This window comes from Clarias gariepinus, chromosome 27, assembly GCF_024256425.1.
Source record: "Clarias gariepinus isolate MV-2021 ecotype Netherlands chromosome 27, CGAR_prim_01v2, whole genome shotgun sequence".
Classification (NCBI taxonomy): domain Eukaryota; kingdom Metazoa; phylum Chordata; class Actinopteri; order Siluriformes; family Clariidae; genus Clarias; species Clarias gariepinus.
In genome coordinates, this window is record NC_071126.1 from 16689064 (window position 1) to 16715678 (window position 26615).

The 26615-nt window shown below is 39.7% G+C and overlaps 1 protein-coding gene across 1 annotated transcript in view; it reads left to right on the forward strand.

The window, feature by feature from the left end:
• The first annotated feature begins 1764 nt into the window (after positions 1 to 1764).
• pex7 (peroxisomal biogenesis factor 7) overlaps positions 1765 to 26615 on the forward strand; it is a 35891-nt gene continuing 11040 nt past the window's right edge. Inside the window, exons 1-8 of the mRNA XM_053488407.1 lie at positions 1765 to 2081; positions 3190 to 3247; positions 3333 to 3483; positions 3650 to 3727; positions 4433 to 4541; positions 16682 to 16788; positions 17351 to 17464; positions 18422 to 18477. Of these exons, the coding sequence (XP_053344382.1) occupies positions 1976 to 2081; positions 3190 to 3247; positions 3333 to 3483; positions 3650 to 3727; positions 4433 to 4541; positions 16682 to 16788; positions 17351 to 17464; positions 18422 to 18477 (779 nt within the window). The 5' untranslated portion in view covers positions 1765 to 1975. The remainder of the gene's footprint in view (positions 2082 to 3189; positions 3248 to 3332; positions 3484 to 3649; positions 3728 to 4432; positions 4542 to 16681; positions 16789 to 17350; positions 17465 to 18421; positions 18478 to 26615) is intronic.

Consider the following 26615-nt stretch of genomic DNA (forward strand, 5'->3'; position numbering starts at 1 on the left):
ATTCCACTGGCTTTTCCATGAAAAATCCTCCCAAGCCATGTAAAAAGCGAGAACACGTCTTCGAACCGACGCGAGCCGTTTTGCTGTGTGTGAACCTCTGGCCTTGAAACTTGCAACCTTCAAAGCACTAACTGAGAACAAGAGAGGTCACTCCTCCCCGAAATGGCTCTCTGTGCCCCTCTAATCCACCCCCTTTATGCTGGACAGTTTTACACGAGTAAATCACTGTCATGCCATTAAACCCCGTCCTTACATTCCTAAAAGGGAAAAGTATCAGCATTTCCAAGTGAATAGGGATTAGGGCAGACGGCGGCTGCAGACCGCAGACACGCATGGGAACGGAGCGGGGCCGTAAATCCGACGCTTATCTGCTTTAGAAGGCTGCTTCTCTGGCTCACGGCTTTGAAGAGACCGCCGTGTATCAAAGAGAGGTAGACACGTGATCTTCACGTCACGCTCCACTGGAAGCACCGGTGTGAGAAAGTCCCGCTGGTTTTACAGCGTTCTCTCCACCATGCAACAAAACAAGAAATGACCTCCATGTCGATCTTTAGAATTATCGCTGTGCCGGTGAGATTTTGACCTCGCATCATGTCTGCATTAGGAGAGCGATGCAGCGGCGCTTTATTCCTTTAGCCTGTTCAGCTCTTTCACTTTATCATGTGTATACTTCACTCAAACAGATCAGCACCCAAAGTTTTGAGTTTAATATTAATATTATGATTCATTAATGATCAATCTTGTAAAGATCCCTAACCGATCGAGCCGAATCTCTTCACAACTCCTATCCCTATTGCTGCACTGCATTCTGGGACTTTTGCACCAACATGTCCTTCAAGTAAGAAAAATAAATGATCCCTGTAATTTTACTTTAAATCACACCCTTATCCCTTCAATTTTAAATCGTTTATTTTTTCCCCATGTTCTGAACACTGTACATAACTGAGCACGTAACTGAGCTAGCATTAGCAATATCACCTTGTGACGACCTTGTGGCACAAAAGCGCTAACTTCCTCAGAGTAAACTGGAGCTGCAGTTACAAAAACCGTACCCAGTTACAAATTGGTTAGATCATGATGGAGACCTTTAGGTATTTTTTTTTTATGAAGGCTGTTTTGGAAAATCGGCTTTGAGAGGCCGGGAAGATGAGGGAGAATGAGGCCTGAATCCCAACCGTCGTTAATCAACAAAGAAGAAGAAGAACTTCTGTAAGAAGTTCACCAAAATGTCTATATATTTTTTTTCACATATATACTATACATTAGCTGAATATTGTAAGAGCAATGGCGCCACACAGTGGTTAACACGCCACACTACACATCTTGCCTTACACTTTCATTAAATTATTTAAGTGTTTAAGTTAATAAGGCTGTTTATAGACAATGCGAGAGTGGATGAGTGAGAACATCCGCCATTTTTCTAGAATTTTTATACTTGATAGTATCAGTTGCTATGACAACCGTAAAGTAAGAGTACTGTATATAACGGAGGTCCATGGTATGTATGCATAAGAATGCATTTTACTGATAGAAATTTCTCATTTGGGTGGAGACAAACTCCTCAGCCAATGAACGTCCTTAATGCTGACCCCGGAAGTACCTATCCACCAATAACAGCTAGCCTTTTAAGGATGAATCCTAAACCACTCCTTTTCTGCTAGATAGTGCACTACGCAATCTGTTATTTTATACTCTACGTAGTGCGCATGTGTAGGGATATTAGTTTTTTTATAATTCGCCCTCTCTTCCTAAGAACCAAAACAGGGAACATGTGAAGCAGCGATGTTAGCATGAAATATGTTTAACATTGACAGATTCAATTTAATAAAAAAAAACTAAATACGAGAATCTTTTAAAAAACAAGTAAAAACAGTAATATTTAGGGGCCGAGGACGGGCGTTAGGTAGATAGCGGATTAGCCGATTTGGAAATGATTTATGAGGAGTTGATGGTGAAGAGTTGAAGGAAAGAGAGGATGAAGTGCTTTAGGTGTCCAGCCCGACACGGGTATGCGGTGGAAATGTCCCCGTTTCTCCCCAACACACTGGCCTGTGCTACAGCCCAGTATTACGGCATAGCAGGTATTACATACACCTTTATACACGCAGCTGCCTGCTGTAATTCTGTAAGGAAAGGAACTAACGCATGCGCAGAACGTCGGTAACCGTCGAAGATGACGTCATACTCTCGAAACTTCTGTAGGCCGCACTTATCAGTCTCCCGAGTCACTGATTTGTGCTGGTGTGATCTTGTTATGGTATCAAAAAGTTTCCAGGCCAGTTTTGTAACACGCCAGCAGATGGCAGCACAAAGCTGCACAGAAAGCACTGGCATTCATAAGTCAGTGTGCCAAAAGACATCGTCCTGTGTATATCTGGAGTTGTGCTACTGGTGCTATACTCGACTCATATAAACCGTCATCCCTAATCAGTGCTTTTAAAATAAAATCGTAGCAGCAAGTGCAAAATTGTTACTGAAAGATCCTTAGACTAAATAAAGTTTTCTCAGAATTACACTGAAGGTCACATAAACTGTATAAAAAGAACTGACCATTCCCTGCGTGACATCGCACAAGTTTGTCAGAGAGCGCTTTTAAACCTCAACTGTAGGCGCTCTGGTTGTCGCCGTTTTGGCAGGAGCTGAGTCCTTCTACGTATATTTTAATTAATCCATAAATGGGCAAATGGGCGGAGCGAACAGAGCCTGGTTCTTGGTTGGAACACGTCTCTTTACCTCAGGAACCACATGCCAGCTAGCTTATCTTTAGCTTCAGTAAAATGCTAAGATGGCTAATGTTACTACGCATTTGATTGAGCTCCGTCATCCACAACCTAATGTACGTGCCATCTCGTGAATCTGAATGCTCTGCAATGTCCCTAATTGTGCACAATTGTATGTCTTATAGTGATTTTAACTGATGAGTTACAGCCCGAAAGCCTTTTTTTTTTTTTGTTACAGGCTGTAAAAACATTTATATCTGTTGTAAAGCTAGACATTTTAACATAAAGGTCTATACAGATTGACTAACTTTTCGCCCCAGTGGTCATTCGAGGAACTGCAGGTTGTGCCCCCTACGTCACACGTCAATTATGTACATTAGTATACCTAATAGACATTTAGAGTAAATATTCCGCCTACTACCTCAGTGCATTTAACTTCGAGTGTTTTATGTTACGCTGTACGTTTCAGGATGTGGAACACTGCTGGTCCTGGAGCAAAGGGAAACAGATATTTTGCTCATGAGAAGGTAGAATCTGGAAACGCATTTCAATTTCTGTTTATTTATTATTTTAGTTCTTATCCCCTTTCTGCGTGCTCTTCCTGATGCACAGCTTTGACTGGAACGATGGTCTGTTTGACGTGACGTGGAGCGAGACCAACGAGCACGTGCTGGTGACCGGAGCTGGTGATGGCTCCCTGCAGATTTGGGACACAGCGAACCCACGAGGGCCTATCCGCGTGCTGAAGGAGCACACTCAAGAGGTGAAGCACATGATGATGATGATGATGACTTATTTGTTAGAGTTCTAAATATGATGCAGCATGACCTGCATGATGTGTGTCAGCATGATCTGAGGGATTTTTCTTATTGGGGAAAAGATTGTTCTTATGGGTTGAGGAGCATGTGAGTGTTACTCTGTGTGTTCAGGTGTACTCAGTGGATTGGAGTCAGACACGGACCGAGAACCTGGTGGTGTCAGGATCCTGGGATCACACAGCCAAAGTGGTGAGAAACAGCCCGAATCCTGACTTACAGTATGTTAAAAGTTCTTGAACAGCTGTAATTAGTTTACACTATTACCACCACGCATTAAACGCTATAATATGTGAACATCCGTTAAATCTGTAAATCCTATTAACTGCTCAGTCTTAGATTGCTGTGACAAGATATTTCTTAAAGTCAGGCAAACTTAAAGGGTGAGGATCACAGAAATGGGTATAAACAAAACCCGAATGTGTGTTATAAGTAGTAAAATGTCCAAGTTTATAAATGGAATAGTTTACATCTTTAAAAAAAAAAAAATCAAGTCATGTTTTAAGTTAATATTACTGTTAAATATACTAATTAAATCTCCATTTATTCTGTTGGATTATTATTACATTACTTACACTGCACTCACTTAACGAAAATGTTGAAAATCTTACCAGTGATGACATCACATTATATGTTTTGAAGGTATATCTTATCTAGGTAAAAGTAAAATTCATAGAATTTCACACAAGATTTTTTATTTCATCAGTTTTGATCAGTTGGGAAAAGCATGGTGGGCTAAAAAAAAAGTAGAAAGAAACATCCTTCAAACCAAATTCAGCTCCACCTTCTTAATCAGTACCTATTCTTAACATACTGTATTTTGGGAAATCTTATCTGATGCACATTAAAACGCAGGATTGTCTCACTTAACTTGTTAAACATGACGCGTTTCCACAGTGGGATCCAGAGCGTCCTCAGTCCGTGTGTACGCTTCAGGGTCACGAGGGGGTCGTGTACAGCACCATCTGGTCTCCACACATCCCAGCCTGCTTCGCCTCGGCATCAGGTACCCACAGGACGCACCAGCACATTTAACATTCTGGCATTGTCTACATTATAACTGGTCTTCAGGCTGTGAGTTTACCGGGCTTAAGGATATAGATTAATGCGTCAAAAGACAAAAAGTTACTTACAAGAACAAAAGACCACAATAGTAAATTCCAGTCCATACAATCCTCATGGACCCTTCTACATTCATATACACACAGTGAGAGTAGAACATACATCAAGACTGAGCAAGAGGAAGACAGAACTGTGCATTAAAATTTACAGTGCTGTGAAAAAGTACCCATTCTGTAGCAGGGCATGCAATTTCAGGTTGAGCAAAAATATTGGAACAGACAGTCTTAATGTAAATACCACTTTCTCTCATCATGACCGTGTGTAACGTTAGGAACGAAGTTTCTCCTGTCGGTCAACAAAATAAGTGTAACGCTGATTATTAGTGCAAAAGTCAATATTTTCAGGCAGATGATACAGTAAACTAAACAGTACTGTATACTGCACTGACGTTTCAATCCTATAAACTCTTGTTAATAGTCCAGTGCATTAGAATGAACATGTAAAGTGATTTTTGCATGAGTTAAATATGAGGTGGTCTGACTGGTAGTCATATGGTTCTGTGTACTGTTAGACACATGATTATTATTTAGACTTAAAGCTAAATAAAGTGTTAAACTCATAGAATGGGACTAATGTGTTTAAGCTCTTATTCTGGGTCTGCTGTATTTTAGACTAACAGGAATTACTTAATGGATATATTGGCATTCGTGCAAAAGTGCATTGCAGTCATCTAATTCAGAGAAGGGCTGTAACAACTAATCAACAAAATCTGGCAAATTGAATAACATAAATATATGATAATAAATTTCATTATTGATTAGTGGTACTGGATTTTTAAAGCTTGCTGTAGTGCCACTTTACTTAAACACAAAGAATGGCATGGCTAAAGTATGAGAACTACTCTACACTGCTATTCTTGTAATATAACTAACGTGTGTTTTAAGTCATGCTTATTAGGCAGAGTGCATATTAAAGATGGGGGGGAGGGGTACATCGATTCAGTGATGTATTACGATTAATTTTTTAAAAGATTTTTAATGTATATACAGTATGTTTGCATTTGGGGTAAAAAAAATGATGCCGTCTTTCTATAATCCTGCAGGTGGCGCTCTATAGACTTTTCACATGTTGGCAGGCAGAACAGCATCCTGTGTGGTTAAAGTGAATGGTTTGCTTTTTAAGTTTTGTTCAGAATTGTAAAAAAAAAATAAAAAATTGAAAAAATTACATTTATATTGAATCGACACCTAGGTATCATGATAATATAATATCGGTCGCACCCTGGTGATTCCTGTCCCTAGTATAGATTGAGTCCCTAATATATATTGCTCTATCCGACAGCATTATTATATGCTACTTTGGCCAAAGATGTACTAAATGTGATCGTAAATATCCTAAAGCATGCACTTATCATATACTCGTGTATACAGTATGTCAGGTCATCGAGTCAGTTATGTTGATGTGTAGCTAAGTTGTAACTGTTTAAAAAATATAATATAAAATGTATTAAAGGAGACCTATTGTGCAAAATCCACAAAAAAAACATGCAAACTTTAAACAAGGTTAAACAGGTTGACCAGCTTTCCACCTATTATGATCCAAGAGACCCTCCTCTGGTGCTCATCCTCATCCTGCTCTGCCCAGTTATGCTGGGCACCATTTTTAAGATCTACAGTGAACAAGGCTAGGGTAGCAGCTAACCACTAAAGGTTAGCCTAGCCTTCACAAAAAAAGCCTAAGTAGGTTGGAAGTGCTTAATAAGGTTCCGAACATGGGTTCCATCATTTCCTGTGTTCTGATTGGCCGGGAAAATGCACTTCCTTTTAGACACAGAAACGGCGTGGTTGGAAAAGGAGTGAAACAGAAAGAGAATCAGGCATGCCAGAATGCAGGATCTGAGCTGTGTTGCAGGTGGAAAAAAAAAAAAAAATTTTGGAGACCTTTAAGTCTTTTTAGAGACAAATTTTAAAAATTCATATAGTATAATATGTGACTTTTAAAAAGTAAAAAACAATAATACAATTTTATCGTAGTCCTTGTTCATAGTTAAACATCACTGAAATGAAGGCTCTGCATAGTGTATGGACAAGTTCCCTGTTTGGACCAGCAGAGGGGGTGGTGTAGCGGTTAGCACTGTCGCCTTGCACCTCCAGGGTCTGGGTTCGCTTCCCAGCCAGGCTCGATTCCCGCCTCTGTGTGCATGTTCTCCTCGTGCTTGGTGGGTTTCCTCCGGGTACTTTGGTTTTCTCCCACAGTCCAAAGATATGCAGGTTAGGCTAAATGGCGTTCCTAAATTGCCCGTAGTGTGTGAATGAGTGTGTGAGTGTGTGTATGTGTGTACTGTATACAGGATAAAGCGGTGTAGAACATGAGACCAGCAGAGGGCGAATGTGTGTCAAAGTGCAGCATTTTATACCTGGCCTACAGCATTGTGTGTGTCATGAGCGGACGGAGACGGTGGTAATGGATGTCCTGGATGTTCTGGCTGAAGCTTCATAAGTGTGAGCTGTGATTTTCATGCCTATGTTTATAATCTTCTGCGCGGTGTAGTACAATTGTCAAACCACATAGCAGTTCACTGACAACCTTTCACAGTAGTCCTACAGTTTGTGCAGTAATTAGTTTAGTCACACACACTTAAACACACACATGTGCCTCCAGTTGTTAAAGTGAATATTCGAATATTCTTCTTAACCAGGGTAAAGTTTTTTTCATTTAGACTGATTGTTCATTTTAGTCCTAAAAGAGAAGGAGAAAGTTGAAAGTGTTGCATGTGTGTGAGTGTGTCTGTCTGTGTATGTGTGTGTGTTTCTGTGTGTGTGCACGTATATTTCGAGGTTCTGTCATCGTGTCCCGCAGTCGTTCAGCTCTCCCAGCTGCTCTTTTCAGATCTTATCAGCTCACACTGAGAGTCTGCAGCTCCTGCGCTACCTCACTGTTTCACCCAGCGGCTGTGTTCCAAATAAAGCGACCCTGCACACTAAGCCACGGTGCTTCAGAAAGAAAGCTCCGACGGCCGAAGGTTATTTTAGATTTTTTTACCGTTCGGTCTGTGCATTCTGAGATGCTTTTGTGCGCAGCGCAATTGTACAGAGTGGTTATCTGAGGCACTGTAGGCGTTCTGCCAGCTTAAAAACGGTTTGTCCATTCGCCATTGATCCGCTGAACTGTTTCTCGCTGGATGATTTTTCTTCATTGCACCATTTTGAGAGTGTTAAAAATCCCAGGAGATCAACGGTTATAGAAATACTCAGGCTAGCCCTCCTGGCACTAGCAATACCACATACCACTTTCCCAACACATTGTTGCTCAAAGTTGCGAGCCTGTGTCTGTATGTTTTTATGCAGTGCACTGTTACCATAGTTGGCAGATTAGATAATTGCATTCGAACATTTAAGTGTACTGGTGTTTCTAATAAAGTTTGTTGAGGGTACGTGATCGGTCAAAACCATAAACCTTAAAACCACTTGGGTTTTGGGGTCTCCTTGTGCCACTTCTGGGGATGTCCTGTTGTGCCAGGCACCAGGACGTTGATGGTGGATCCTTTGGGCGCTGTAGGTTGATGGGTCATGCCTCTGTGGATGTGACACATTTGTCAGATTTATCCTATGGGTGCTTGATTGGATTGGGATCTGGGGAATTTGAAGGCCAGGTCAGTGGCCTAGGCAACATGTGCGTCAGGCTGTGGTGCACTGGGTGTTCTGGTGTCTTTCTATCATAGCCAGCTTTGACTTTTCTTGGCGATTTGTTCTCTGTTGGCTTTCCTGTGGGATCGGACCAGACAGGCTTGTGTTTGGTTCCCGTAGGCATGGGTGCCCATTGGGTAGCCATGATCCTCTCACCAGATTGGTGTATTGTTAGCGGTTATGGTCATAACATTATGGCTAGAATGATGTAGAAGAGTAGAATGATTTGCGCTTACAACTGATTTAAACAGTTACGCTTTACGACCATGGTGAGCAGAAAACCATTATTTCTGTTGCTTTTTTTTTAATCATCTAGAGGGAATTTTGTTACACACTGCCATGGTGATGATGGAAAGCCCTTTTCTTTCTTATTAAAATAGCAGCGTTAAAGCTGGAAGCACGTGCGTGATGAGAGATGTCTGAAAATCGATACGAGAGCCCTGATGCTGCGACAGTGCTAAATTCGATCATGTGGAAAAAGTGTTTGTGCCTCTGCTGATACAGCGTTTCTCTAAAGGGTTACAGTCATGCCGTGTAGCCCGCCCTTTATGCCGTCACGCTGCTTTTTATCAATATTTATATTTATAAGATTCTTATGGGTATTTTTATTGTGTTTTATAGCTGGGTTTTTATGTTGTGTTATATCAGAGAAATGTGTCTTCTTTATAACGGTGGATCTTATTGACTATAAACATCGATTTGTGCATTATTTGTGTGAGGAACATGCATTATTTTATAACCTTGTTTTTCTAAAAGATCGATACCGCTGGGATATTTCAATTCTTTTATCGTGAGCACATTGTTAATCAAGTGTGAGGATAAAATGCAGCTGAGGTTTGTGCCAGTTCGTGTTTGTCTTAGCATGTTTTTCATTAACCAGGTAAGATCATATTGAACCGAACACAGTAAGGAAAAATAGAATGGATATAAGCAGAATGAAAATCATCTCCAGCAGCAATATAAATTGTAATATGCAGGTGGGATTTGCTCTCATATTCTGTAAATCTCTTCCCTCTGTGTTCCTAGAGGGAAACAAATCTTCTCCGGGTGAAGGTGGATGAATGGTTAAGTTGATTAAACAAGCTGTACTTGGTTCCAAGGATGTCAGTGCAAACTGTTTGCTCTAAGAATGCATATGGATGAAATGTAGATTATGAAAAGCTAGACTGTCACAACCATTGTTGTACAAGGGTGAGTCAAAAACGATCAGGTTATATTTAAATTTCCGTTGGCTGCGTTGGATCAGCACTTTTTATTTTTAAGGCTTTATCTCCTGGTGTGTTTTTGTGGTCTAAGGGTGTTCCTGGTGCTGAAACAATTCACTGAAAAGCGTAAAACAGAAGCTTTTGGATATTTACGAACACAGTTTGAACCGATACTCTAAGGAAGGTGAAAGTTTCTTAAGCGTGAGCCTGAGAGCAAACGGCTATGGAGTGCGTAACGGAAATATCCTCAATCGCGGACCAAGAAATGTTCCAAAGTCAACCATCAGGTTTTTTTGGATTCTCAAGAACCTATAGTGGAACCTATAGTGGTTCTTTGAATTTCGTTCATCAAAACGAACAAATCTTTTTTTGAGTCATTTAGTTTGTTTCATTCTTTCGATCAGAAATAAAATAAAATGTTACATTTTTAATAAAAAGACCCCCAACACGTCTACAAACAAAATTTTGGCTATAGTTTCAGTAATGAAAATATTACAATGCACCTAAGGTCTTATTATAATAAACAGAACGAGTAGGTCAACTCTCATATCTTGCAGTCTGAGTAGTTTTTTTTTTATTTATTTATTGCACTGCATAGCGTCTATGGGAGTCACGTGACAAAAGAACGAACGATTTGGACCAAGACTCAAAGGTAACAACTCATTTCTGTTTCCTGTATATAACCTATGGATGTTTTGCGATGATTTGTGCATGCACGCCCAGTAGATCGAATCAGACGACTCGTTCTTCTGAGTCACGTTAAAGACTCGTTAAAAAAAAAACGAATCGTTAATGAACGACCCATCACTAAGGACTGCTATTCAAGGGCGTCGTGATCTCGCTTGACATTGCACGTCTGCACACTTCTGCCCACACTGTCGACACTCTGAGGTGTTAAAGCGTCCTCCCTATAGTCCTGATCTCGCTCCATCTGACTTTTTCTCTGAAGGAGTTTATGTAAAAAAAAATGACGCCTTTGTCTTTCCTGAAAGTTAATTCAAATACGTTCTACTGCCAAACTCACACCCACACAATATAAAATAAAAGCAAAAATAAAAACTACTGAAATATTATGTTTTAGACTCAGCTCTTTGGTTCGACTCATTCATGTGTCCCAAAGATTTTACAGACATGTGGCAGCATAACACATCTGCCCCCCTTTTTTTTTTTTGGATACATGAGCTCACGGACGTCTGAGATTGGTTACTGTTGCTGTGATGACATGTTTATTAATGACTTATAAAGTAGATAAATTAACTCACTAAACAGACTGTAATCACACATGACCGGCATTGTGCTTCATGTGCTTAACCAACCCAAGTTTTAAACCACATTTCCCCATTAATATGCATTAAAATTGGGTCTTGGTACATCGAACACCCACTCGCACACATTAATTGTAAGCCACTTATCATATGCACTACCATGAAATTACTTTCTGTCCTTTACTCAGTGATGGAAGAGGCACCGAGGGAGCCGGTGGGTTTAGTTCACACCTCCGGTTGGAGGAGTGTAACCCCCATTGTTAGAATGATTCCTGGTCATGCAAATGGATTGTTCAGTAGTAACAGTCAGGAACGGGTTAAAGCTAGAATTTACAGAGTTCAGGGTCGTATTCGGCTTTCTGTGACCTCACAAATTTGTGTTCGTTTCATCTTTTGTATTTTCAAGGCGTTGTGGTGCTATAAATAAATGATCGAATTGATTAACGATTAATCAAAAACACACTTGAGTTCATGCTGCTGTAATAAACAACAGCGCTGCCGTGCTGATATCATAAGGGCATCACAGCCGTGCTGATATTCAGTACAACAGCATGACCTCGAGTGTGATATTGCTTTTATACAACAGTTCCACAACTGGCAGAACTAACTAACTAACTAACCGCGCCTGGTGGAGCTGGCGACCCACAGTTAGTGTAATTAAATGATGAAAAATAGTTTTAAATCCTTAACGGTATTATGTAGCCAAATGGTGCGGAGAGTAAACCATAGAGGTGGTGAATTATTTTGATAAATATATTATGAATTCATTTGATTACTGTTTTTATTAATTATCACTAAATGATTTTATTTACTTTTTACATAGTTGAGTGTAACTTTAGCCGCTATCATATATGTTGTTTAATACTGGTTGTTTTATTGTTTATCTTTTTCTTATCATTGTAAATCACTTTGGTCAACATGAGGTGTTTTTTTTTTAACATGCTATAAAATCGAGAATTTACTTGACTTGACTCAACAGTCCTGAGAAACGTACAAGATTTACTTTCTATTTTCACTGACTCCGCTTTGGAATATCGTCTAACTTCCAGGTTCTGGGCTTGAATCCCAAACAGCTTTAAACGAAAACCTAGTGCTCTATGTAGGGTGTACACTCCCTTATTCCATACACTAAGTAGTAGTGCACTTGATCAGAGGTTAAAGAGGGATTTGGGGTTCAGCCTTGTGTTAGAAGCTAATTAGCTTTGTAGGTCACGTTAGCTTTGACCAGAACAACAATAACAGTTCAGAGGCAATTTGTAACAACTTAGAAGATGTTACTAAGGAGACAAAGTGTTGTTTGAGATGACATAAAGTTATCCGATGTGGGTTTTTTTTGTAAAAAAAAGTTTCCGGGACTGGTTTTGAATGTGGGATTTTGGTAGGCAGCTGCTCTTCACTCATTCTGCCATCGATAATTAGTGTAATTAACGACTTTTTTAAACATCCAGTGATACATGGAGTTAAATGTCCCAGTGCTGTTACTGTCTATTATCAGCACTCATGGAATGCCTCTTGTCCAATCAGATTACTCAGTCAAAACTACCTGTTGTATAACTGATGCCTAGTCTTGCATACAGTGTGCCCAGCTTAACTTTTTTACTTTTCAGGAAGTTCCTTTGAGATCTCTTTTAAGCGTAGATTTTGTTTAGATGTTTCAGTTTTCCTGCTTTGAGCGTGATGTCATAATGTCATATATGCAGTTTATTCATGATAGATCACCTTAAACACGCAAAAAAGTAATATACTTGATCACACATACAAATTAGCACCATTATTTAGGGTCTCTTTGTATATATATGCTAGCTTTGTTTTTTTTTTTTGTAAACTTAAATAATAATGGTATATAGGTTTACTATTTTACTTTTAGAAAATTCCAACATTTGAACATTTGAGAGAAGAACCATTTCTAAAGCTTGTTTTTACTACTCCATCTGTCTTCTCGAGCTTCTTTCCAGCTTTTTTCTTTTCCCCAAAGGCAGCACCGTGCTGATTACGTCATTTACAGTGAAGGTTTGCTTTGAAGAGAGAAACAATAGCAGTACTACAAAATTAAAGCTTATCAGCGATCCTGCTTTTTTTTTTCCTGTTGCACACTGCGGATACGGGCTTCCTTAGGCTCGGCTGGCAGCCACGCCATGAAAGCTTTAAAAGCAAAAGCTTAGCCTGCCAGCAGTCTCGATGAGAGATCCATTTAGCCGCAATTAAAGTCAGCAGCACGTAGAGCGCGTTGCAAATCAAAAGGTTTAACTAAACGCTGCGCCCTGTACGAAATGCCAATTCATCCTCAGGACTTTTTTTTTTTTTTCCTTTTGGAATCTCTGCAGTTGACTTTACAAGAATTGCAGTATAGCACAAGAAACAGATGTTTCATGTCCTTCTAATGAGAATGCATGAACCGCTCCAGGCTAAATCAAGCTGTCCGTTTGGACAAAAATTATATTCCGCAGTAGACACAAGTTTTAATTTTGCCCAAGCATTCATTTGGCTCGGGCTCAGCACTGCGGCTTTCTGGTGGACTGCGACTTATCGTGCATACCGTCTGCATAAAGCCATAGTTAAGTAAAGCGAGTTATTGAATTGTCAATAAGAATCATATTTTGGTTTGCTCTGTACTTAGCCTCACAATGCAAAGACTTGTTTAATATGCAGAGCGGTAAACGCTTGTCACATAAGCATCAAAGGTTTAAAAGACTCATGATGGGTGTGCTGCGAAATTGCCTTTAAAATAAAAGCTGTTTCGGTGGTACAAGATAGAGGTCAGTTTTATTGTATTGCATTGTTGTATGATGACTTTAAAATGATATTAAAATCAGTAAACAAAATATGAGTTGCTTTAATATGATAAGTGTGGTGCTAAACACAGTGCAAAGATAATACTACGGGACGAAGCACACACCTTGTTCTCTAACACTGACAGGCAGCCAGGCCACACCTCTAGAACTGTAATTGACAGGCAGCCAGGCCACACCTCTTTCACTGTGATTTAAAGGGAGAAGGGCCACACCTCCTTCTCTTGCAATGACAGGCAGACAGACCACACCTTCTTTAGTGTGACTGACAGACAGACAGACAGGCCACACCTCCTTTACTGTGATTGATAAAAAGAAAGGCCACACCTCCTACTCTTGCACTGACAGGCAGACAGGCCACACCCCCTTTACTGTAAATGATAGGCAGACAGGCCACACCTTCTTCTCTTGCAATGACAGGCAGACGGACCACAGCTCCTTTAGCGTGACTGACAAGCAGACAAGCCACACCTCCTTTAGTGTGACTGACAGGCAGACAGGCCACACCTCCTTTACTGTGATTGATAGGCAGAAGGGCCACACCTCCTTCTCTTGCAATGACAGGCAGACGGACCACACCTCCTTCAGCGTGACTGACAAGCAGACAAGCCACACCTCCTTTAGTGTGACTGACAGGCAGACAGGCCACACCTCCTTTACTGTGATTGATAGGCAGAAGGGCCACACCTCCTTCTCTTGCAATGACAGGCAGACGGACCACACCTCCTTTAGCGTGACTGACAAGCAGACAAGCCACACCTCCTTTAGCGTGACTGACAGGCAGACAAACCACACCTCCTTTAGTGTGACTGACAGGCAGACAGGCCATGCCTCCTTTACTGTAATTAATAGGTGGACAGGCCACACCTCCTTCTCTAACACTGACAGGCAGACAGGCCACTCCTCCTTTTGTGTGACTGACTGAAACAGGCTGCACCTCCTTCATTGACTCTGAAGAACAGACAGTCAACATCTCCTTTAGTGTGACTGACAGGCCGACAGGCCACACATCCTTCATTGTCACTTACAGGCAGACAGGCCACACCTCCTTTATTGACATTGGTAGGCAGACAGGCCACACCTCCTTCAGTGTGATTGACAGAGAAACAGGCCACACCTTCTTCATTGACACTGACAGACAGACAGGCCACACCTCCTTTACTGTGATTGGTTGTCGGACAAGCCACGTCTCCTTAACTGGGCTCGACAGCTACACAGGCCACACCTCCTTCATTAGGATTGAGAGGTCCATTGACCATTATGCTTTTCAAGTCAGTTCAGCTCTACATCATAACCCTGAGACCAATCTATATCACACCCCAGTATTGCTAAAGGGTTTAGATTAGATGTGTGTGAGGACCGCCTGCACTGTCTAAGGTTTGAGGTTCACAGGAGAAAACTTCGACCTAAGAACTGGATTTAAGACCTCAGACTCGGATGGCAGTAAAAAATGCTTGATGAGTTCATCGATACACAGACTTTAACTCAGAGCATATGTACAATAATCAATGCCACTAGAATGATGTTTTTCTTTTTTTTCTTTTTTTAAGTCAGCACGAGAGTGTTTTTCACTGGTATAAATAGTGCTGATGTTTCAGGTCTCCACGGACGCGTGCGCTATACGATGAACGGCCAGCGAACAACTCACTTACTGCTGACTAGAGAATGTTAAATGTAGTGTTGAATTACAGAGCTTTATGAGGCAGTTCCCTCTTTTTAGGGTTTTTTCTTATGTGAATGAAGGTCATAGATGGCTTTATGCAGAGAGAGAGAGAGAGACGCTTGTTGAAAGTCGCACACTGACGCATCGTCTTGGCAGTTTTGCCGTTCTTCTGATCATGGCTACAGTACAGTACGTGCTCCTTGAAATGAGCGTCACAGTCCACAGGTTTCTGCAGAACGATCGAAGAGGGAATTTTTTTTTCGAGCTTTGGATACGGTTTGCGTTTGCTGCACTAGTGTGTACGCAGCAATTAGAGAATTAGTGCAGGCTGAAACGGCAAGAGAAGTTGGCAGGACCACCATTTGCTGATTGAAGCGTCCTGTTTACAAAAAAACGTTCACAGCGTTTTACAGTCAGTCAGACAATTAAGACTCAAAATTAGCTTTTTTAGTTTTGCACTGAAGCTGCAAGATTAATGGTACGAGATTAATAATAAATGTTTAGAGCCACTGGTGTAGTGGTGTGTAAGCTATTGGGCCTGAATCGTCATGCACTCAGCTGTTCTAGTTTTTATTTTTGCTCCTGTAGTTTCTGCACTTGCTATGATTTGTATAGTGACACCGATTATGTAGTTTCCTGCTATAGTAAGTGTCCACAGCAAAGGCACATATTGTTCATGTTTGGTGCTTCTTAGTTTTCTTTTGATTTGTGTCTTGTCCCCGCCCCTGCCTTTTAATTGGTGCTGTTCCTGATTATCGACTGATTAGTTTGTCTGTTTATGTCTGCCTGCATGTCTGACTTGATTTTTTCTATGGTTCTGTGTTGTAGCTTTGTTTCCATATTCCCCACATCACTTTCAGGTTTTGATTAACACCTATGTTAACACTGATATTTCTAGGTGTACCCTGTGATGTTTGATGAAGATATACAGTACGGTACAGTTATGCAGTACTGCATGAAAATCTTGATCCCGCCTTATTTCTTCATAATAAATTAAATGAAAGAAATGAGGACAAAAGCTTTCCTGTTACAGGCTGCAATCTGCCTAAAGATACGATTTAATGAAAAACTTTAGCAGCGATCTTGTTTCCACTCTCGTCTGTTCCAGCTACTCAGTACTAGTATAATAAACCATCAAATGAACTTTTTAAATTAAATTAAATAACAAACAATAAAATTCCCCTAAAACTGTTCAGGTACAGGGACTGGAGAACTATTCCTCAGGACTACATTAAAAATCTGGTTCTTTGAAAGCAAAATGTGAAAAAATGACAGGAAGCCCAAGAAGCATTTTATGGCAAACGTTATGATAGAAAAATGTACTGATTTTATATCCAAGTGTATAAACAGTACTTAGCGTTAGTCACAGGGATGCTTTATAGGAGCTTCTTTGCAAAATGACGTAAATTCTCTTATATGATTCACGTGAAATAATGTTTTATTACATTAATAATACTTAGTCGCATGTGTTTGCAGGAGATGGCACACTGAGAGTTTGGGACGTGAAAGCCGGCTCGTGTCGACTGGCCATTCCGGCGCACAAGGCCGAGATCCTTAGCTGTGATTGGTGCAAATATGACCAGGTGACCTCAGTAATGAACACCAGGGTTTTCTTTCATTCATTCTTTCATGTTGGAGGAAAACACATTATACTGGATTCATAACACAAGCCAAGTAAAAACACAAGACATGAAAATAGCACATATACCAGAAATAAAACACTCATAAGTAAATATTTGAAAAGGCTCAGGTCTCAAATAATAAATTAACTTAATTGATAAACCCTTTCTATTTTAAATTAAAATGTAGTTTACATAATCATTCTTTGTGTTTATTCATCCATAATCCTTGCATTTTTAGTATTATGTCCAATATCAATTGTTTCTTTCTTAAATATAATAATCATTTTGTTATAGATTTATCAAAGAGTTAAGGAAATACTGTAATTGATTAAGTGCAGTTTATTTGTATTGTAAAGACATTTCATGCTACAAAATATACTCGTAATGTTCGGTACTGTGTACTATTTCAAGGATGTCTGATCAAACCCTTTCTGATGATCAAGACTTTAAATTTAGTTAATATATATCTTTTAAAGTGCCCCGTAAAAAGGATTTTATTTGTATTTTTTATTATAAATAACAGAACGTGTTGGCGACGGGCTCCGTAGACTGCAGCGTGTGCGTGTGGGATCTGCGCAACGTCCGCCAGCCTGTAGCTCAACTGCTGGGCCATTCTTATGCTATCCGGAGAATAAAGGTAACTTTGTGTAATTCTTAGTGAAAGAGAGGTTGGTGACTATAAACCGATGATCAGTCTTTATTAAATAAATTATTGTTGCGTGCTGTGGTGTAACCAACCCAGTGTTTCACTAGAGCTTGGATACCATCAGGGTAGAAAGTTTACTCAGTATCTCGGGGGGCCATGATCGCACTGCCTGCTTCAAATCTGAAACGCTGGCCTCCCAGGAACTCCTTTTATGGAAACGTGGAAATGGTTTGGAGCGAGGTCAGGACTATGTAGGGGTGTGACAATAATTTTCAGCCGAGTAACACCCGTTATTTTAGTCGGCCAATCACTATAGATTTCCGCATTAAAAGCCTCCTATCAGCGTTTCTCACAACAGCTTTAATGAGCGACTAAATTAAGTGAAATTTGTGTTTTAGTGTTTAGTACTAACTCAACATCATGCTTTAATCGTTATACACATCTAGAAAAGCAATCAATAATTATAACAAAAAAAAGTTTTGCTAGAGGCCGAATGGTGCAGATTGAAAGAGTTAAACATTCGGCAAGAAACCTGAAGTGAAACTTTTAAAAGAATAGGAAGTTATAAAAAAACTAAAGAATGCATTGAGAACACACAGCTGAAGACAAAAGTCATCTCAGGGAGGTTTTTCTTGCCATTGTTTTCTCTGACTTGCTCATTAAGGATTTAAATTTACATATGGATTTACATATGAACTCTGCTTTCTAACAATGCCTGTTGGTAATTTTGCTGTTAAATAGAAACCATTATTACAATTATTGGCATTATGGACTGGTATATAATACCGTACCTGCTCACTGGTGATAGAGGGGCGGGTGTTCATAGTCAGTAACTGATAACAGCACATCCGTGAATATGGAAAGGTCATTGCATTTATAGCAGTATGTTATGTTTATACAGCAGTGTATTCATTCACACCGCTGTCTTATTCATTTCCTCTTTTACAGTTCTCCCCATTTTACAAGGCCGTGTTGGCGTCATGCTCCTACGACTTCACCGTCAGGTAATAACGCAAATGTCAAGCATGCATGAACTATGATGGAATTGATTTAAAAGTGTTTATAAACAGCTCAGGTTCTCATAAAATTTTTGAGAATAATGAGAAATGACTGGTCTGCAGCGTCGCACATGGATCGGACTACATGGGCCAGTGTTTACTCCCATTGTGTATTAGTGAGCCTTGGCCGCCCACGACCCTGTCACCAGTTTGACGTTTTTGGTAGGTCCTGATCATTCCAGACCAGACACATCCCAAAAGAGCTGCGATTGTGGAGTTTCCCAGACGTCTATCCATCACGATTGTCCAAAGTTGCCCTTGTTCAAGTGGTTCGAATCATTATGCTTGCCCGTTTTTTCTGCACAGTATTCTCGAGTGTATTTGCAAAAGCCATCAAGCTCCATAATGAAACTGGCTCTCACAAAGACCATCCCAGGCAAGACCAAAAGCAAGACCAAAACTGACCTCTGCTGCAGAGGAGAAGATCATTTAGAGTCACCAGCCACAGAAATCACGAATTAACCTCAAACCGCATCTCAGATTAGCGCCGTTATGAAGGATTTACAGAGCAGAAGTAGCAGATACATCTCAATATCAACTGTTCAAATGAGATTATTGTATATTTTGGATAAACGACTTCAGCATTGTTTTATAGTGTAGAAAGAAATAAAAATCAGAAAAGACCATGAAATTAGAAGCTGTGTCTAAACTTTTGACTTGTAGGGTTCTGTACACTGTGTTACAGCACAGTGAAATAATATATCCCATTTAGGAAGCTGGGGTTAGAGCACAGAGTCAGCCATCACAGGGTCACAGCGTGGGTAAAGCAGGAGGTCAGGCGCTGTGAGGATGGACGAGTTACTGCTGTTTCAGACTAATAGAGCTATAAAGGACGCTGATTAAATTTCAAGCTAGACCGGTTTGTTTCCTTTGCAGACAGCTATCAGCTGTGTTCATAACGCACGCGAAGATAATATTTGCACCCAAAGGCTGAGAAAGATATTACCGCGTTCACGGCTGCCACAGTTCACTGCTCTTCAGCCACGCAGAACCGTGTTCTGATTACACATCATTGTAGTGGTCTGAGCTCTGATTATTATTATTATACACTTACTATCCCAGTTACTGCAGCTGAGTGAGTTGAAAATGATTTAAAAATTTTTTACATATATTTCTAAAATGTTTTATGTTATTAAAGAATTATGTGTGAAAGAAATCATGTAGCAGCATGCAGGTTTTAAATTGATTGATGGAAAGCAGAAAAAATAAAGCTCCATATGGAGTTTCATCAAAAGCCTGTCAGGCTAAACACTAATGCGACATTTTTGTGGTGAGTAGGGCTGCGCACTTAATTTAAATAAATTTTAAAAAATCACATTCACGATTTATACATACAAGCAGTCCTCCATTTCATTTCATTATTTCGTTATTATTTTTATCAGCATACTATAAATGTCTCGCACACGCATATACACAAACTAAAAAAATGTAATATATACTCGTGTCTGATCAAAAACAGGCATGTACAGCCATAACTGTCATATAACTTACTGCTGTATCATGTATTATGAGCAAAAGCTCAGAGATTTACACTAGAAGTAGGCCTATGTTAAGTTTGAGCAATCAAACCATTTGACAACAATAAATTCAATACTGTAAATTATGCATTTAATTACAAACTACCCAACAAGCTCCATGACATGTACATAATGCTATTAAAAATAATAATGATACAAACTATGAAGTACTGTAGTTGGCTGAGTGTGCAAAAATATAGGGGTTATTTATTAGTTTATTTTATTTATTATTTATTAAAAATAAGTTTAAGAGAATCGTGATCTCAATTGCCATGGAGAAAAATCACGATTTGTATTTTGGCATGAATTATTCAGCCTTAGTAGTAAGGGAAGAATTTTACACTGTACTGATAGTGTTTAATATAAATGCAAAACACTCACACACACACATAGATGAAGCAGTCCTTTTTGACGTAAGCCATATGTAATTCTATCTTCCATAGAAATTGGTTTATTTTAATACAGTTTTTGTATTTATAATATGTTTTTGATGTACAGGGTGATAGCAGTCTTTCACCAGAGCTTATAGTGTGAAAAAAAAGGGCTTTTGTGTTATATATGGGAATATTATGTCCTTATTTGTTTCCCTGGATGAAACGTTTGCTAAAGTCTTGCTAAAGATTTATTGCCATTACTAATTTTCAGGCTCAGTGAAGAAGGGAGTGTTTACTTTCAACATTAAAATGATGAATATCGTTTATGATGTACGGAACTGATCTTCCGAGTACTGTGGAGATTAGCTGTTTTCACTTTTTTAAATTTTTTTATCTAGAACGCACTTACTGTTGGTTTGTAGTTTGGCCTTTTATGCAAGCTGTACTAAAAAAGCACAAAGAGACTGCGATCATGTAAAAAGTGTCATCTCATCAATATCACCCAATCAGTATTTAAGAATATTATTATATCTACATAATAATATTGTTATTACCTGAATGCTAATACAATGCTAAGACACTCGGTCAACATCTATACCACTTTATCCTGTATACATGCTCGTGGGGACCTGGAGTCTATCCCAGGAGACTTAGGACACAAGGCATATACTGTGCACACACTCACACGCTACTGGGCATTTTGAAATGGCGATTAGCTGAATCCGCATGTCTTTAGGGTGAGGGAGAAAACTGGAGTACCCGGAGGAAACCCACCAAGCATGGAAAGAACATGCAAACTCCATGCACACTGACTCCAGGCGGAAATTGAACCCAGGCCCTGGAGGTGCATGTGCTAACCAATAAGCCACCATGCCGACAATACTTTTCTAATATTATGTAAAGTGTTTTTATATTAAATTATTGGTGACTGTTGCTATTAGCTTCACTATAGTTTTCAATCATTTATATTCTTTAGGTAGTCCGTTCATTATTTCATGTTTAAAAGATTAATAATGCATCCTTTTAAAAATATAAGAAGCGTTTAAATAAAAACAGATGTGTGCCCTTATAAACGCTTTTTGCTTCGGGCTAATCTGTGCACCTGTTCTGTTTAGCTTGTACGTCTGACATATGCGTGCAGGAATAAATCTACAGCCTGAACTAATTGTTTCATAGAACAGCTTTATTGTTGATATAAAATAGTCCAAGTTGATTTGTTCATATTTTACTATGGGTGTTTTGATAATATAGTATGTAGTGCAGCACGCAACTATGATTCAGTGCTTTTCCATTTATTACCAAGTTATATATACACACAGTCTGTATAGTCTCTATACACACAGAGTGTGTGACCGCTATGATGAACATACTGATGTCTGTGCACTTCTGTCATCAGGTCTCCGCTTATATATTATCTAAGGCTTGGCCTACAGTAACTACCATCACCTACTACAGACCTGTTCCCTTTTATTGCCATCTCCAAACATTTTACATGCTTTTCTAAAACAGGTATATTAATAACTTCTAATACACTCCCCCGTTTCAATGATAACCATTTTCCTTATTTGCCTATACTGTACCTCATTTAGCCGACACTTTTATCCAAAGTGTTGGAATAAAAGGACTCAACTCAGCTCCCAACTTGGTAGTTTTGGCATTTAGGCTTGCAAATTTTCCACTCAGTAGCCCAAAGCAATAGCCACGGAGTGATAATTCAGGTGCCTCTGATATGGTTAACCACCAGATCGTTGTCTCTATGCTCAATGATATAGGCTTTGGAACAACATTCTGACAAACACATGAAACTTAGGAAAGAAAATTGACACTAGGAAAATTTTACAGCATTAGCTACAGCTTCTGAATCCCAACACTTCTTTCTCTACACACAGATTTATTCATTTTTAGCCCTATTTTAACTTGTGGTTCCGGCCAATTTGAAAACTCAACATATTGGTGTTATTAATTGCCCTGTACTACACAACATAGTTCAGTTTCATTAGCTTGCAGATTAACTACTCAGTAGGAGTTCCTCAGGGATCGGTTTTTAGTCCATGCTTGTTTTGCCTTATACAGCAGTGGCTGAAAGTATTAAGAAGCCACGCATTATAGTTGTCCCTGTGCACAAAATAATTAATGTCACTAATTGGTTTTAGCATATCTGGCTGAGAAGTGTTAATTAACTGAAAAACTGGCAAAAACAGTTTCCTGATAGAGAACTGTTGGGACAATGGTGAAGATGGTGGTACTGTAGCTGTGAAGAAACCATCTTCTGTACTTGATTTTCAGTAAGAAATCAGGCATGAATTGAGTGAGTGACACCAGAGTTCTGCAGACGTCTTCTTGACTCTATGTCCAACTGGATCCAGCAGGTTTTGTAATAAACACTTATTGTTGTGTAGCAATAAGTAACACAATGCATAAAATAACACAATAGATTTATTATCTTGATTGTTATTATTTTACAAATTTTCACTTTTGAATAAAATACTTAATACTTTTGGCCAACGCAGTGCTTTCTAAGGTGAATATAGTATTCTATGAAGCCTCTGATTGATGAACGCTAAGTGGGTTATTCATTTTGGTATTAGTATCAGTATCAGTATTCATTAAATATGAAGCACTTCTGAGCAATGTTTAGTCTAAGCTGACCCCAAAGTTTAAATTTGGTTTTCCAGACATTAGTACTGACCCCAGGACCAAAACTTTGAAGTCACTTACTATGATGTCCATGATCAACAGCTCAATTAAAGTCATCTACTTGCTCTTGAATTATTCATGGGTCCTTCCCGGGGTTGTTAGTAGAAGATGACAGTATTAGAGAAAACAGTAAGCAGTTAAAGCACTTACCACCAGAGGGTAAATTGAAAAAAGCTTTAGCTGAATGTCTGCAGAATCATTCACGTTCAAGTCATAATTTAGATCAATAATGCGCCTTTGTCACGGTGTTTACCATAAAGCTTAAAGACAAACAGATGGCAATTTACTTAATGGCCCATCGTTACGAGGAGCATTTTTAATGGAGAGTCCTTATTGACGTTGTCATTCAGTCTAAACTTGGGCTTAACCTGTACCTGGAAATCCAGCCCATGACTCTTTGAACTGACGAGCTGTGCAGTAAAAGACCATATATTGCAAAGACAGCCCTTTTAAACGGACATGATTTGGCTGTAGTGCAGTAATCATTGCCTTGGGCACTTAGGAGCAGGTCAGTGTTGTGTTTGTCTCTCAGTGGCCAGACCAGCTCACCAGTTTTTGTCATTATTGTTCCTCAGTATTTGATGAAGCAGCTGTGCACACACACGCGCACACACACACACAACACAGAAAGGTCTAAGACAGACAACGAAAAAATATTTTCTTCAATTGTGAACATTAGGGTGCTACTCTTATTTATCAGCATTTAGCAGTAATGTGGCCTTGAAGAAATTCAATATGAACAGGAGGACATGTTACAAATACTGTAAGCAGCTAATAATAAGGATTGTTAGAGAACATATATAAGAATGTGTTTTTCTATACAAAACATAAACTGACACTAGTAGTTTAATGAATGAGGGCTTCACAACATGCACCATATGTTCGCCAAACGTATTTGCTCGTCTGCCTTCACATGCGTATGAACTTGAGTAACATCCAAATCTTAATCCATAGGGTTTAATATGATGTTGGCCCACCCTTTGCAGCTATAACAGGTTCAACTCTTTTGGCAAGGCTTTCCACAAGGTTTAAGAGTGTGTTTATGGGAATTTTTAACCATGCTTCCTAAAGCACATTTGTGAGGTCTAACACTGATGTTGGACAAAAAGGCCTGGCTTCAATTCATCTCCAAGGTGTTCCATCGGAATGAACATCCATATATGCCAGTGAAGTTCTTCCACAATAAACTTGCTTATTCATGTCTTTATGGAGCTTGCTTTACGCAGTCATGTTGGAATAGGAATAGGCCGTCCCTAAACTGTTCCTACAAACTTGGGAGCATGAAATTGTCCCAAATGTCTTGGTATGCTTAAGCATTAAGAGTTTCTTTCACTGGAAGTAAGGGGCCAAGCCCAACCCCTTAAAAACAACCTCACACCAGTTCCAACATGACTGTGCACCAGTGCACAAAGCAAAGTCCATGCAAAGACATTAGTGAGAGAGTTGGCAGTGGACCTTTTGAGTGCTGTGGGTTGAGGGATTGGGCCTTCGTGGATCAGAATAGTTTGGCCGGTGCATCCCATGAGTGATTGATTGGATTGGGATCTGGAGAGTTTAATGTCTGGGTTTGATGTCTTGGGCTCTTTGACTGCTGGGCTCGTGCACAGTAGGCTGTGGTGCACTGGGTATTTTGGTGCCTTTCTAGTGTGGCCAGCATAATTTTTTTTTGCTTCATAATTGGCTTTTCTGTGGGATTTGGAGTGGACAATTTTGGAATTTTGTCCCTATGGGCATAAATGACCCTTGGGTGCCCATGATCCTCTCACCAGTTTGCTGTTGTGATCAATATTATTCCCCTTTAAAGCTGGTTTGTGACAAGATTCTAAAGCATTCTCCATTGTAAATAAAATGGAACTCAATTCAATTTCCTATAATGGCACGCCCAAAATTTTATTTTCTTGTTTCTTAACAAAATTTACATTAATAGATATTAGAAGTTACAGTGAATTCTCATAGCACTGAAATGTCAGATACGCGGCTTTAAAGTTTCTGTCACTTTCTGGGGGCTATCAAGGGACAAACCTGCTTTAAAAAGCTCAAGACCCATTTTAATCATAGAAGTACCAGAATATTCTATTATCTGCTTATTAAGATATTAGTTTTGCTTATAACAGAACGTCTCTTAAAATTAATTAAGATTGCATAATGTTGTACTAATCTCACCCAGGCAATAAAACTGATTTTGCATATACAGGACAGTCGTTTGATCTTCTACTGTAACCTGATGGGAACATGTCTGACTGACCCATTTTCATTTGTAGAGGATGACGTACACGAGAGCGTGAGAAGCACCTGCTGTCTCGCACACTGCGCTGTTTGCTTAACCAAAGTCTGCTCGGGACGCTTTCAAAAGCCAGAGGTCTCCATATTTGCCAGAGATAACGCTTCCTATTCCTGCCACAATAAACTGCCCACACAAGCATCCGTGCTGAGGCTTAGCTATAGAAACTGACCTGTTTACATAGGGTTGGTTTTAGAAGGTCGGTTTTACATTATTGAAGAGTTAATTAGGAACGGAAATTAGTTTTTTTAGTCTTGTCCGCGCGTAGATATTAGGAAAGTGTTCTGATTTTCCAAGCCAGGGATGTGTCTATTTGTTCTGAATGGATTGTTTAGCTAAGATATAAATAACAGGATTGCACCTGTCATGGAAAAATGTGGAATTGTGAGAAGACAGAGCGGGTGTGTCCAGAATATTTACAGACCATTATGCTACTGAGATTGTATTGTACATGTACGAAAACTTGACAGATTGGTGCAAGTTTTACATTTTAAATACATTATATACTTGAAAATGTAATGTAAAATGTAATTTATAGTAACATTTTATCCAATATGAAACTAATTCTTTCATAACAGCTATAGACAGCTGTCAACCGCTGAGAGTTTTAGTCTTTTGGCTGCTCCCGTTAAGGGGTCGCCACAGCGGACCAAACTTGGCACAGGTTTTAAGCCGGATGCCTTTCCTGAATCAACCCTCCCATTTCATGCGGGCTTGGGACCAGGACTGAATCCAGTGACTGGGGTTTTGGCATTGTCTAGGAAGCGAACCCAGGCCTTTCGCATGGCTGGCGAGAGACCTGTACCACTGAGCCACCAATGCCCCCCTCTGTGTTTTGTGGTATCTTCCACTAGAAAATTAGCAGCAGATCTTGTGGGGCCTCCATAGATGGGACTTGTTTGTCCAGCACGTGCCACAGATGCTCATGAAATTTGGAAGCCAAGTCAACACCTTGAACAATTTGTCATGTCCTCCATGCATTCTTCAACACTTTTTTGTAGTGTGGGCGCATTATCCCGCTTAGAGAGGACATGACCATTAGGGAAAACTGTTGCTATGAAGTAGTTTACTTGATCTGCAACAATGATCAGATAGGCTGTACTTCTCAAAGTAACAACCACATGAATGCCAGGACCTAAGCTGAACATTTCCCAGAGCATTTGCCAGCTTGCCTACTTTCCATAGTGCACCCTGGTGCCACCCCTGCCCCAGGTA